Here is a 15531-nt window from a genome sequence, read left to right as displayed (position 1 = left end):
TACATGACAAAGGAGAATGTGTTAAGTGCTCTAATAAAGTACATACAACATAGTAATGGGAACACAGTAGAGGACATGTAGAATTTGCTTTTTTTACAGGAGATGAGGGAAGAGGTCATAAATAATTGTCCCATAAGAACTTCTACTCGTCAACTCTTTGTTGGTTAAAGGTCTATGTACTTGAAAAAAGTAACACTTTGTTTACTTAAAATATTATAAAATTTAGATAGAACAGTCTAATTAATCAGGTATTATTGTGTTTACATGGAGTGACACCATGAGATTTTCATTACTCTTGCCTCTTCTACTTTTGCTTAGTTTACAAGATACTTTTTGTCTTCCCTGTTTTCCAAAAGGGAAGCAGTAAAATGCCAATGTTCTTGAAGCCTGCAGTTTGGAGGTGAGGAGTTAGCTGAAACTGTTGTAGCAATAAAACACATAAAACTATCACCTCTCACACCTACCACACTTTAACTGAATGAACAAAGTTTATGAACTCTGCATGGACAGGAGGCAAACAGAATCATCTTCTATATGCTTCTGGTGTTGGCATTCACCAATAGCAAGAAGAACATTTAAAAATTGTAATGAACTGCAATTAAGTAAAGCAACTGTCAACAGATGATTGTAAGCCAAACCATGAGAGACTCTTGACTCCAGGAAAACAAAACAAAACAAAACAAAACTGAGTGTTGTGGAAAGGTAGGTGGGTGGAGGGTTGGGGTAACTGGGTGATGGACATTAAGGAGGGCACATGATGTGATGAGCACTGGGTGTTATATGCAACTAATGGATCATTGAACAGTACGCCAAAAACTAGTGATGTACTATATGTTGGCTAATTAAATTTAAATAAAAAAAAAGAAAAGAGATGATAGCAAATGCCACAATTCTCACAACTAAGGGGTGCTAGTTTAAGGAGTTATGGGCAACTGAAGAATAGTTTACCTTTATCACTAATTTAAAACAATCAAAAAAATCAAACTGTTAAAATGTACAGGAGATAGGTTTTTTTTTTTTTAGAAGGTTCATGTAAGTTCCTTTGCTCAGCATTTGCCACCGTTTTCAGAAAAATTTCAAAGATAGAACTAAAGTCACTTGATCCATAAAAAGGGAATACATGAAAGACCTTGTGAAATATTTCAACAATATCCCCCAATATCTTTTCCTATGTTAATTACTCCAGAATATCACACTAAAAGAGGAGGTGAGAATAAAACTAAACTTTAATATGTATTATTATTTCTTTATTTTTTAGCAGGGGGAGCAGCAGAGGGAGAAGCAGGCTCAATCCCAGGACCCTGGAAGCATGACCTGAGCCAAAGGCAGACGCTTAACCAACTGAGCCACCCAGGTGTCCTGTATTATTATTTCTTAAGCACTAGACAGACTCAAACATAAAACACATGGAACATGGAAAACTGAAATCTAAGCATAATTGTCATATGAATCTCTATTTCAGCATTACATTCACTGTTGCTAGTTATTTTTTAAAAAGAAATGCAAGAGGATCATATGTATAGCTTTAAACACTGGACTTACTCCTTGGGAAAATGCATTTTCTGACAAACAAACTAGCTGACTAGAACATACATGTATTTATTGAATAATACTAGTAGTTTCAATCACTTTACATGGAGAAACACAACAAATTATAAATAAAACAAACTGCAAAGAAATGGAATTTTGGAGAATTTAGTCCCCAAATTTTATAGATGAGAAAACTGAGGCAGCTAGTTAGTAGTTCACAAACTAATAGTCAGTACTCCTGGCTTCCAATCGGGTGTTTTTTTACTATACCACACAGTACACTTGTCTCATAGCCAAGATCCAAACATAATTCCTTATGTGTTTTTCTAATGTTTAAAAGGTAGTTACAATCAAATCCCTGATTTATTTACTCTATAATAATTAGGATATGAGATTTACTCCACAATATACTCTACAGATAAGCTAGTATTCTTGAGACAGTTATGTTTTATAATTAGCAGCTATTAAGTATAAGCAATTCCTTTTGTCTTAAATTGTTTTCTACTTCAAATTGCAGCTTAAAAGCTTCAGGACCCTATAAACCACATGCTGACAGCCTTTGGATTTTTGTTTTAAAACTCAAAATTTTTAAATTATATATGTTAAAAGAGTTCATAGTCAAGGTTTGATCAATTTTTTTCCCCTAAATTAAATCAGGCCGGTTACACTGAAACTGTACAGCCTACTATGGCAGCCACTAGCCATATGTGGCTATTAAGCCTTTTAAAATGTGGGTAGTCCAACTTGTGGTGAGCATAGTATAGTGTATAAACTAGCTGAATCACTATGCTGTATACCTGAAACTAATGTAACATTGTGTGTCAACTATACACAAATAAAAAACTAATGAAAAAGAAAAATAATTTTTGAAAAATGTGGGTAGTCCAAATTTATATGGGCTCTAAGTATAAACTACACAGCAGGTTCTGAAGACTTAGTATAAAAAAAAGAATGTAAAATATCTTATTAATTTTTATACTGTTTAGATATTGAAATGATATATTGTGGATATACCAGGTTAAATAAAAGATATTCTTAAAATTAATTTCACCTGTTTCTTTTTTGTTTTTTAATGTGGCCACTAGAAATTTTTAAATTACATATGTGGCTTACATTATATTTCTATTGGACAGCTCTAAGTTTTCAATAATAAATATCTAGGTGGTACTGATAAAAAGTTTGTATATTCTCAAAGAATAAGTTAGCATAAAACTGCATAATCACTAGTCAATGTCTGTGCTAAAGAAGAAATGATGTGTAAAAATACACTAAATACAGAAATCAGCTCTAGTTGGCTTTAAATTTGTGTTTTCCCCCAGTAGATTTACATTTTTAGTTTTGGTTAATACCGAAAATAGTTTATATTCCTTGAACACATATGAACTGATATGAGAGAAATATCGCCTAGAAGCATGGAAGAAAAAAAAGTCAGGCTTCATCTTGTTCAAACCACATATAAATGTGAGTTGACTTAAAAACAAATACTGACATATAACACCATCAGATACTCTGCAAATACAGACTAGGCTACAACTTAAAGGTTTTAGCAATTTAAAGTGAATGCAACAAAAGATATTTATAATTTATACCTTTGCTCCATCTGAAATATTGTCCCAGTTTCCACCACTCAATGAGAACTTGCCATTGCCTATATGTAGCAGTATCTCTTCAGGAGTATCATTGGGGCCATTAGCAAATGGAGTGTAGCTATTAATAAAATAGATTTTAATAGACATTAGGGCCTAACATACAAATTAAATCTAATTAAAATTGAAGAGGATAAGACAACATGCAAATATTTACTACAGCAAATTAAGAGTATCATCTAATATTTTCCTTCATTCTTCATATCAAATTTTATATTTCAATGAACTTAATTCTAATGAATTAATTGAGAGTCTTGCCTACATCGATATTTTTTTCCTTTGATCAGTTAATCAATGTAAAATAAAATAAAGGTGGCATTTTATGTAAAGCTATAGGCTTAAAATTGGACCAGAATAAAACATGCAAATTTTGTATTCTCCCAGGCATAAGTTAGCAAACCAAATATACCTACTATGAAGAAATCATCAATTTTATATATTTAGAATGTATTTATTGATTAGTTCAAATTTATTCATTAGCATTTTATCAGTATTATCCACGGGAACAGGTTAACAATATTTTAATTAATGTCTATAAACAATGGTTTAAATATTTATATCAATATAACAAAAAACCTCTATAGTTGAAGACAAATAGATTGTACAAAGTTAAAGTAGTTTAAAAATTAATTATGGAATAACAAAAGTGATCAGTTTTGTAACATTCTAACAGGTGGAACTGAAAATGGTATTCAAATTTGGGAATAGAAAGGCTTATGGTTAAGAAGTATGAGGAAGATATCTTAATATGCTAATGCTTAATTCTCTTATGTAACAATTAAGTAGAGATAACTACTCTTTGCTTTAGTACTTCCTGTGGTCTATAACTAAATATTTTGTATAAGTACATAGCATATCTATAAATATTTGGAATACACTGATACATGTAATTACCACCAAGTCAATAAATAATTCAGTCACAATATTCATAACATATTTACAACACTCCTGTTATGTCAAGAATATTTAAATTATACTAAATGCCTTCTTTAAAAAGTCACACCTAAGTATATTATATAATTACATTATAATTCTTCAAATTCCATTCTATGCCTTTTTCTACAGCCATATTTATTCTTAAATAACATTATTATTAAGAGTAAAACAGCACTTATATTATTTGTAAATTACCAATAGTAAAATAATCCAATTATTCCTTTTTTTTTAGTATTTATCTTTTTCAGAGAAGGCTGCTGTGTATGTTTCTGTAGTTTAGTATTCTGTTGCTATTTATATTTTTTATAAAGCTCAGTCTTACTTAATCTCTACCACCAGGAAAGCCAGAATTCAAATATTTTAAAAATTTAAATCAGTATCAACAAGCTCAATGGGCAAACACCCATTGAAAGAAGAAATTATTTTATGTTCAAGTAAACATTTTCAAACCTTAATGGACTGAAAGTAAAATACCAAAATAAAAATATGTGCTTTATTTTTAAAAGTTTTAGTTCTAGTTGAAAATTCTTTTAATTTATATATCTGAATAATGCCTCATCAAATACCTTACTTCATGTTTTCACATTTTATAAATAAACAATAGATGATATTTTAAAATGTTCATATCATTTTACTTAAGGCTATTTTCATCTATCCATTTCTTTACAGATAGAGATATATAGATGACATTCAAATTATGATGTGTATTATTATTTCTTACCCAGCCAGCATCGTGTAAAAAAGGACACCCAGGCTCCAAATATCACAAGCAGCATCATAGCCCTGTTGCATAAGAACCTGAGAAAGAAATACACATTATCAGGCATTACTCAGTATAAATTCGGTTTTATTATCCAAAAGACAGTTGTATTTCCAATAATCTCACAAATGTTCACAATGTAAAAGCTTAGATCATTTAAATCTTTTCAATAATAGATTCATGTAATGTCAAAGGCAAAGTCTTTTGCAATTAGCAAGCATTAAGTAAATGGCTATTAATAAGGTGATTGAGTAACATGGGTCATTAAAAAAAAAAAAACTTTGAAGATATGATCCCTGACCCTAATGAGTTTTCACTCCTCCTCTTAGAAAAACCAGACACAGACAACAAAATTTAAGATTAATATTGTATAGAGACCCTAATATGTACTATACACAATACTGTCTTTTCATCCTGACACTGACTCTATGAGGTAGATATTACTCTTTCTATTTTGAAGATGAGGACACTAAGGCAAATATACTATAATTTGCCCAACATCACAAAACTAGTAAGTAGTACAGTTGGTATTCTTACTCTAGAGATTGTGCTTTTAATATCTATGATAATTGCCTCCTTTCCATGCAAAAGATGGTAAGATAATATATGCTCTCATGAAAGCAAGATGGATTTATATTTTACATCAAAGCCTTATATGTTTTGGGAAGAGCAGTATATTTCTGGATCACAAAAACACATTTGATACATTCCGAATGGTTTCATTAATTTTTCATGCAATAGTTCAGCTACTTGTTCTGTGTCTTAGAGCTAGTGATTATATCAAATAATATGTTTATTATATATTCATGTGAGTTTTCTCTATGAAATTAATAAATTTTGTTGAAAAATAGAGATGACATGGATTGCAAGAACAAATACTATAAAAATCTCTATAGTACCCAAAGCAATCTACACACTTAATGCAATCACTTAATGCAATCAAAACACCACCAGCATTTTTCAGAGTTAGAACAAACAATCCTAAAATTTGTATGGAACCACAAAAGACCCCAAACAGCCAAAGCAATCTTGAAAAAGAAAAGCAAAGCTGGAGGCATCACAATTCCAGACTTCAACTTATATTACAAAACTGGAATGATCGGGGCACCTGGGTGGCTCAGTTGGTTAAGCGACTGCCTTCGGCTCAGGTCATGATCCTGGAGTCCCGGGATTGAGTCCCGCATCGGGCTCCCTGCTCGGCAGGGAGTCTGCTTCTCCCTCTGACCCTCCTCCCTCTCATGCTCTCTGTCTCTCATTCTCTCTGTCTCAAATAAATAAATAAAATCTTTAAAAAAACAACAACAAAAAAAACTGGAATGATCAAGACAACATGGTAGTGGCACAAAAATAGACACATAGTTCAGTAGAACAGAATAGAAAACCCAGAAATGAACCCACAAATCTATGGTCAATTAATCGTTGACAAAGCAGGAAAGAATATCCAATGAAAAAAAGAGTCTTTAACAAATGGTGTTGGGACAACAGGACAGCAACATGCAAGAGAATGAAACTGGACCACTTTCTAACACCATACAAAAAAATACACAAAATGGATTACAGACCAAAAAATGGATTAAAGACCTAAATTAAGACAGGAAACCATAAATATCCTAAAAGACAACTGAGGCAGTAACCTCTTTGACACTGGCCATAAGAATATCTCTCTAGATGAGATCAGGCACGTTCAGGGTGGTATGACCTAACCTTACACCTAAAGGGGAAGGAGAAAGAACAGCAAATAAAGACTAAATCCGGCAGAAGAAGAGAAATAATAAGGAGGAGCAGAAATCAATGAAATAGAAAACAAAAGAAGAGTAAAAAAAAAAAAAAAAGTTTTTCTTACTTTACAATTTTGAGATGTAGTTTCTTCTAACAAACTGACCAAAATACACTCAGGATACAGTGTATTGCTCTGTTCTGTTCACCTGCCTGTTTATATTCCTTATTTTTTCTCTCTTTTTTGTATTTAAATTTTCATTTTACAGTTACATTCCATCCTTTCATTGTATTTAATTTATTTTTGTACATATATAAGTTTTTCTTTCTGTACATTTTGGGATCTACTTTTCCAGCAAAAGGACCCAAATACACAGAGGATCCAGTGTATTGCTCTAGTCTGTTCATCTGTCTGATTATATCCTCTTTAAAAAAAATTATTTTTTTCAGTTTCAGGTCTCTTCTGATTTGTTTAGTATATATTTCTCTGGGGTTGTTATTCCCATTTTAGCACTTTGTTCTCTTGTCCATCTATTCTTCTCTGGATAGAATCACAAGAAGGAAAAACTCACCTCAAAAAAGAGAACAAAAGGCAGGCAGTACTGACTGCCAGGGACCTAATCAGTACAGACATAAGTAAGATGTCAGAACTAGAGTTCGGAATACTGATTATAAAGAGCTTGAAAAAAGCATAGAAGACACTAGAGAATCATTTTCTGGAGAAATAAAAGAACTAAAATCTAATCAAGTCAAAATAAAACAGGCTATTAATGAGATGCCATAAAAAATGGAGGCTCTGGGGTGCCTGGGTGGCTCAGTCGTTAAGCAACTGCCTTCAGCTCAGGTCATGATCCCAAGGTCCTGGGGTCAAGCCCCACATCGGGTTTCCTGCTCCGTGGGAAGCCTGCTTCTCCCTCTCCCACTCCCCCTGCTTGTGTTCCCTCTCTCACTGTGTCTCTCTCTGTCAAATAAATAAATAAAATCTTTTAAAAATGGAGGCTCTAACTGCTACGATAAATGAGGCAGAAGAGAGAATTAGTGATATAGAAGACAAAATGATACAGAATAAAGAAGATGAGAAAAAAAAAGATAACTACTGGATCATGAGGGGAGAATTTGAGACATAACTGACACCAGAAAGTGAAACAATATTAGAATAATTGGGATCCCAGAAGAAGGGGAAATAGAGAGGGGCAAGAGGTATATTGGAGCAAACTATAGCAGAGAAATTCCTTAATCTGGGGAAGGAAATAGGCATCCAAATCCAGGAGGCACAGAAAACCCCCCTCAAAGTCACCCCAACATACAATAGTGAAACATGCATATCTCAGAGACAAAGAGAAAATCCTGAAAGCAGCTCGGGACAAGAGGTCCATAGCCTAAGAAATATTAGACAGGCAGCAGACCTATCCACAGAGACCTGGCAGTCCAGAAAAGGCTGGCATGACATATTCAGTGTACTAAATGAGAAGAACATGCAGCCAAGAATACTTTATCCAGCAAGGCTGTCATTCAGAATGGAAGGAGAGATGCAGAGCTTCCAGGATAGAGAGAAACTAAAAGAATATGTGATCACTAAACCAGCCATGCAAGAAATATTAAGGGGGATCCTGTAAGTGAAGAGAGAGCCCAAGAATAACATAGACCAGAAAGGAACAGAGACAGTCTATAGAAACAGGGGCTTTACAGGCAATACAGTGGCAATAAATTCATATCTTTCAATAATTACTCTGAATGTAAACGGACTAAATGCTCCAATCAGAAGACAGAGGATATCAAAATGGATGAAAAAATGAGACCCATCAATATTCTGCTTCAAAAAGACTCATTTTACACTGAAAGACACCTCCAGATTGAAAGTGAGGGGGTGGAGAACTATTTATCATGCTAATGGACATCAAAAGAAAGCTGGAGTGGCCATCCTTCTATCAGACAAACTAGATTTTAAACAAAAGACTGTAACAAGACATGAAGAAGGACACTATATCATAACAAAGGGTCTATTAAACAAGAAGACTGAACGATTGTAAATATTTATACCCCTAAATTGGGAGAAGCCAAATATATAAACCAATTAATAAGAAAATCATTGATAATAATACAATAATAGAGGGGACTTTAACACCCCACCCACAGTAATGGACAGCTCATCTAAGCAGAAGATCAACAAGAAAACAAGGGCTTTGAATGACACAGAGGACCAGATGGACTTAACAGATATATACAGAGCATTCCATCCTAAAGTAAAAGACTATACATTCTTCTCGAGTGCACATGGAACATTCTCCAGAAGAGATCACATAGTGGGTCACAAATAAGGTTTCCACGGATACCAAAAGTTTGGGATTATTCCCTGCATATTTTCAGACAATGCTTTGAACCTGGAACTCAATCACAAGAGGAAAGACGGAAAGAACTCAAATACATGGAGGCTAAAGAGCATCCTACTAAAGAATGAATGGGTCAACCAGGAAATTAAGGAAGAATTAAAAAAATTCATGGAAACAAATGAAAATGAAAACACAACTGCTCAAAATCTTTGGGATGCAGCAAAGGCAGTCCTAAGTGGAAAGTATATAGCAATACAAGCCTTTCTCAAGAAACAAGAAAGGTCTCAAATACACAACCTAACCTTACACCTAAAGGGGAAGGAGAAAGAACAGCAAATAAAGACTAAATCCAGCAGAAGAAGAGAAATAATAAGGAGGAGCAGAAATCAATGAAATAGAAACCAAAAGAAGAGTAGAACAGATCAACAAAACTAGGAGCTGGTTGTTTGAAACAATTAATAAGATTGATAAACCCCTGGCTAGACTTATCAAGAAGAAAAGAGAAAGGATCCAAGTAAATAAAATCATGAATGAAAGAGGAAGATCACAAACAACACCAAAGAAATACAAGCAATTATAAAAACATATTATGAGCAACTATATGCCGACAAATTAGACAATCTGGAAGAAATGTATGCATTCCTAGAAACAGATAAACTACTAGAGACATAAACTACCAAAACTGAAACAGGAAGAAATAGAAAACCCAAACAGACCAACAACCAGGAAAGAAATTGAAGAAGTAATCAAAAGTTTCCTGACAAACAAGAGTCCAAGGCCAGATGGCTTCCCAGGGGAATCCTACCAAACATTTGAAGAATTCATACCTATTCTTCTGAAGCTGTTTCAAAAAATAGAAATGGAACGAAACTTCCAAACTCCTTCTATGAGGCCAGCATTACATTGATCCCAAAACCAAAGACTCCACCAAAAAGATTTACAGACCAATATCCATGATGAACATGGATGCCAAAATTCTCATCAAAATACTAGCCAATAGGATCCAACAGAACATTAAAAGGATTATTCACACCTACATGGGATTTATTTCTGGGTTCCAAGGGTGATTCAATATCCACAAATCAAGTAATTTGATACATCATATTAACAAAAGAAAGGACAAGAAACATATGATCCTCTCAATAGATGAAGAGAAAGCATTTGACAAAATACAGCATTCCTGGGGCGCCTGGGTGGCTCAGTTGGTTAAGCGACTGCCTTCGGCTCAGGTCATGATCCTGGAGTCCCGGGATCGAGTCCCTCATCGGGCTCCCTGCTCAGCAGGGAGTCTGCTTCTCCCTCTGACCCTCATGATCTCTCTATCTCATTCTCTCTCTCAAATAAATAAATAAAATCTTTAAAAAAAAATACAGCATTCTTTCTTGATTAAAACTCTCCACAGTGTAGGGCTAGAGGGAACATACCTCAGTGTCATAAAAGCCATCTACGAAAAGCTCACAGCGAATATCATTCTCAATGGGGAAAAACTGCGAGCTTTTCCCCTAAGGAGGAACACAACAGGGATGTCCTCTATCACCACTGTTGTTCAACGTAGTACTAGAAGTCCTAGCCTCAGGAATCAGAGAACAAAAAGAAAGAAAAGGCATCCTAATCAGCAAATAAGAAGTCAAACTCACACGTTGCAGATGACATGAAACTCTATGTGAAAAACCCAAATGACTCTACTGCAAAATTGCTAGAACTCATACAGGAATTCAGCAATGTGGCAGGATATAAAATCAATGCACAGAAATCAGTTGCATTATATCTACTAACAATGACACAGAAGAAAGAGAAATTAAGGAGCCAATCCCATTTACAATTGCACCAAAGGCCATATACTTAGGAATGAACCTAACAAATGAGGCAAAGGATCTGTACTCAGAAAATTATAGAATGCTCATGAAAACATTGAGGAAGACACAAAGAAATAGAAAAAATGTTCCATGCTCATGGACTGGAAGAACAAATATTGTTAAATTGTCCATGCTACCTAAAACAATCCATTCAATGCAATCCCTATCAAAACACCATCAACTTTTTTCACAGAGCTGGAACAAACATTCCTAAAATTTGTATGGAACCAGAAAACACTCTGAATAGCCAAAGGAATGTTGAAAAAGAAAACCAGAACTGATGGCATCACAATCCTGGACTTAAAGCTATATTACAAAGTTGTAATCATCAAGAAAGTATGGTATTGGCACAAAAACAAACACATAGATCAATGGAACAGAAGGAGAACCGAGAAATCGATCCTCAATTCTATGGTAAACTAATCTTTGACATAGCCGGAAAGAATACCCAGTGGAAAAAATACAGTCTCTTCAACAAATGGCATTGGGAAAATTAAAGAGCCACATGCAGAAGAATGAAACTGGACAAATTCCTTATACCATACACAAAAATAGACTCAAAATGGATGAAAGACCTAAATGTGAGTCAGGAATCCATTAAAATCCTAGAGGATAACACAGGCAACAACCTCTGACCTTGGCCACAGCAACTTCCTTCAAGACACATCTGCAAAGACAGAAATGAACTACTGGGACTTCATCAAGATAAAAAGCTTTTGCACAGCAAAGGAAACATCTGACAAAACCAAAAGACAACAAACAATGGGAGAATATATTTGTAAATGACATATCAGATAATGGGCTACTATCCAAAATCTTTAAAGAACTTATCAAACTCAACACCCAAAGAACAAATAATGGAATCAAGAATTAGGCAGAAAACTTGAACAGACATTTCTCCCAAGAAAACATACAAATGCCAATAGACACATGAAAAAATGCTCCCCATCACTCAGCATTAGGAAATACAAATCAAAACCACAAGCGATACCACATCACACCAGTCACAATGGCTAAAATTAACAAGTCAGGAAATGATAGATATTGGCGAGGATGCAGAGAAAGGGGAAGCCTCTTACACTGTTGTTGGGAATGCAAACTGGTACAGCCACTCTGGAAAACAGTATGGAAGTTTTTCAAAAAGTTGAAAATAGAGCTACCCTACAACCTAGCAATTATATTACTGGGTATTTACCCCAAAGATAAAAATGTAGTGATCTGAAGGGGCACCTGTACCCCAATGTTTATAGCAGCAATGTCCACAATAGTCAAACTATGGAAAGAGCCCAGATGTCCATCGACAGATGAATGGATAAAGAAGATGTAGGATTTTTGGGGCAAAGATGGCAGAAAGTAGGAGATCCTATCTCAATCAGTCCCCTGAATTCAGCTGGATATCTACCAGACCAATCTGAACACCCACAAAATCAGACTGAGATGTAAGAAGATATATCTGGATCTCTACAAACAGAATATCATTGGTGGATGGTTTCAAGGTATGAAGTGGGGAGCCGTGATTCTGGAGGCAAATATCAGAAGATAAATGGAACGGGGAGGGAGGCTCCGAGATCCTGTGCCACTGGAGTGCAAAAACCTCCCATGCTGGATACCGGGCAAAGACTTGCAGACTGGTAGTGGTGGGGAAAGGACTTTAGGGCAGTCCCCCGGATTGAAACCTGGAGCTCCAAGGGCACAGGTGTGAACTGGGGGCAGCTGGCAGTTTTAGAAACACAAAGAGCAGAGACAAGCCTGGACCTGGAGGTGAGGGCTGGGAGTGCTGCTGTGGGGCACACAACCCAGGTCACCGCAGTTTTAGCAGCACAGACAGAAATGAAGACTGTGGCCTGGACAGCTCACTGAAGAACAGACTGTGATCTCTCTGTTCTGAGGCAGAGGTTTGGAAACGATCAGTTCTGCTCTAAGTGTTGGAAGAGACATGGAAATCTGCCAGGGAAAGCAACCAGAGAACAAAAGCCCCCCAAAACCGGTTTTCACTGAGCCCATACCCCCCACACACAAACAGGGAGCAGGGCAACTCGGCCCAAACACGGTTGCCTGAGTAACAGCGCAGCAGGCCACTCCCCCAGAAGACAGGCCGGAAGAACAAGAGGCTGGCAACCCTAAGGTACCAATAAAACAGGTGCATCTTGCTTGGGTTCTGGTCAATAATTTGGAATCTGTACATCCCCTCAACCACCCATCAACAGAATGACGAAGAGGAGGAACCCCCAAAATAGGAAAGACTCAGAGATCGTGACCTCTGATGCAGAACTGATGGATATGGATATAAGCTAGACGTCGGAAATGGACTTCAGGGTCACAGTTATGAAGACAATAGCTAGGATGGAGAAAACAATTAATGGTAACATAGATTCTCTAAGGGCAGAAAAGAGAGCTGATCTGGCAGAACTTAAAAATACTATCAGTGAGATCCTATCTAATCTAGATACTCTAACAGCTAGGGTAAACAAGGGAGAAGAATGAATTAGTGATCTAGAAGACAAAGAGAGAAAAGAAGGAACAGGAGGAGGCCTGGAACAAACAGCTTAATATCCATGAAAACAGAATTAGAGAAATAAGTGACGCTATGGAACATTCCAATGTCAGAATCAATGGGATCCCTGAGGGGATGGAGAGAGAGAGAGGACTTGAAGATATATTTGAGCAAATCATAGCTGAGAACTTCCCTAATCTGGGGAATGAAACGAGCATTCTTGTCCTAGAGGCAGAGAGGACCCCTCCCAAGATCAAGGAGAAAAGACCAGTGCCCCAGCAAGTAATAGTAAAACTCACAAAACTTAGAACCAATGAAACCATCATAGGGAACTTGGGGGAAGAGATTCCTTATGTACAGAGGGAGGAACATCAGAATAACATCAGACCTGTCCACAGAGACCTGCCAAGCCAGAAAGGGCTGGCAAGACATATTCAGGGTACTAAATGAGAAGAACATGCAGCCAAGAACACTTTATCTGGCAAGGCTGTCATTTCGAATGGATGGAGAGATACAGAGCTTCCAGGACTGGCAGAAACTGAAAGAATATGTGACCACTAAGTCAGCCCTGCAAGAAATATTAAGGGAGGTTCTATAACAGGAGAAAGACCCCAAGAGTGATATAGAACAGAAATTTACAATCTATAGTAACAAGGATCTCACAGGCAACATGATGACAATAAAATCATATCTTTCAATAATCACTCTCAACATGAACGGCCTAAATGCTCCCATGAAATGGCACAGTGTTGCAGACTGGATAAAAAGACAGGACCCATCCATATGCTGTCTACAAGAGACTCATTTGGAACCTAAAGATACATCCAGACTGAAACTGAACGGATGGAGATCCATCTTTCATGGCAACGGACCTCAAAAGAAAGCCGGGGTAGCAATTCTCATATCAGACAAATTAGATTTTAAGCTAAAGACTGTAGTTAAAGACACAGAAGGACACTATATCATTCTTAAAGGGTCTATCCCACAAGAAGATCTAACAATTTTAAATATCTATGCCCCCAACATGGGAGCAGCCATCTACATAAGCCAACTGTTAACCAAAATAAAAAGACATATTGATAATAATATGTTAATTGTAGAAGACCTAAACACTCCACTCTCAGCAACAGACAGATCATCTAAGCAGAAAATCAACAAAGAAACAAGAGCTTTGAATGACACACTGGACCAGATAGACCTCAAATATATATACACAACATTCCACCCTAAAAAACCAGAATACTCATTCTTCTTGAGCGCACATGGAACTTTCTCCAGAATACACCACATACTGGGTCACAAATCAGGTCTCAACCGATACCAAAAGATTGAGATTATTCCCTGCATATTCTCAGACCATAATGCTTTAAACTGGAACTCAATCATAAGAAAAAATTTGGAAGAAATTCAAACACTTGAAAATTAAAGACCACTCTGCTTAAGAATGTTTGGGTCAACCAGGAAATCAAAGAAGAACTTAAACAATTCATGGAAACCAATAAGAACAAAAACACATAGGTCCAAAACCTATGGGCTACTGCAAAGGCTGTCCTAAGGGGGAAATACACAGCCATCCAAGCCTCACTCAAAAAAGTAGAAAATCCCGAATTCACCAACTAACTCTACACCTTAAAGAACTGGAGACGAAACAACAAATGATGCTAAAGCCATGCATTAGAAGAGAAATAATTAAGATTAGAGCAGAGATCAATGAATTAGAAACCAGAAATAGAGTAGAGCAGATCAGTGAAACTAGAAGCTGGTTCTTTGAAAGAATTAATAAGATTGATAAACCACTGGCCAGACTTATCCAAAAGAAAATAGAAAGGACCCAAATTAATAAAATTATGAACGAAAGGGGAGAGATCACAACTAACACCAAGGAAATAGAAACAACTATTAGAAATTATTACCAACAACTATATGACAATAAAGTAAGCAACTTGGAAGAAATGGATGTCTTCTGGGGAAACCTATAAACTACCAAGACTGAAACAGGAAGAAATTGACAACATGAATAGACCAATAACCAGTAACGAGATTGAAGCAGTGATCAAAAACCTCCCAAAAAACAAGAGTCCAGGGCCTGATGGATTCCCTGGGGAATTCTACCAAACATTCAAAGAAGAAATAATACCTATTCTCCTGAAGCTGTTTCAAAAAGTAGAAACAGAAGGAAAGCTTCCAGACTCATTCTATGAGGCCAGCATTACCTTAATCCCCAAACCAGGCAAAGACCCCATCAAAAAGGAGAATTTCAGAC

General features: G+C 36.0%; 1 protein-coding gene across 2 annotated transcripts in view; it reads right to left on the bottom strand.

Moving 5' to 3' along the window:
- RPS6KA6 (ribosomal protein S6 kinase A6) overlaps positions 1–15531 on the bottom strand; it is a 179093-nt gene that overhangs the window by 17580 nt on the left and 145982 nt on the right. For both annotated transcript variants that reach the window (XM_081808584.1, XM_006726917.3), the window contains 2 exons: positions 4834–4910; positions 3120–3237 (listed from right to left, as the gene is read on the bottom strand). In XM_081808584.1, coding sequence (XP_081664710.1) covers positions 3120–3237; positions 4834–4910 — 195 coding nt within the window. The remainder of the gene's footprint in view (positions 1–3119; positions 3238–4833; positions 4911–15531) is intronic.

The sequence above is a fragment of the Leptonychotes weddellii genome, chromosome X (genome assembly GCF_054177405.1).
Source record: "Leptonychotes weddellii isolate Sample4059 chromosome X, ASM5417740v2, whole genome shotgun sequence".
Lineage (NCBI taxonomy): Eukaryota > Metazoa > Chordata > Mammalia > Carnivora > Phocidae > Leptonychotes > Leptonychotes weddellii.
This window is presented reverse-complemented; position numbering and strand designations above follow the sequence as displayed.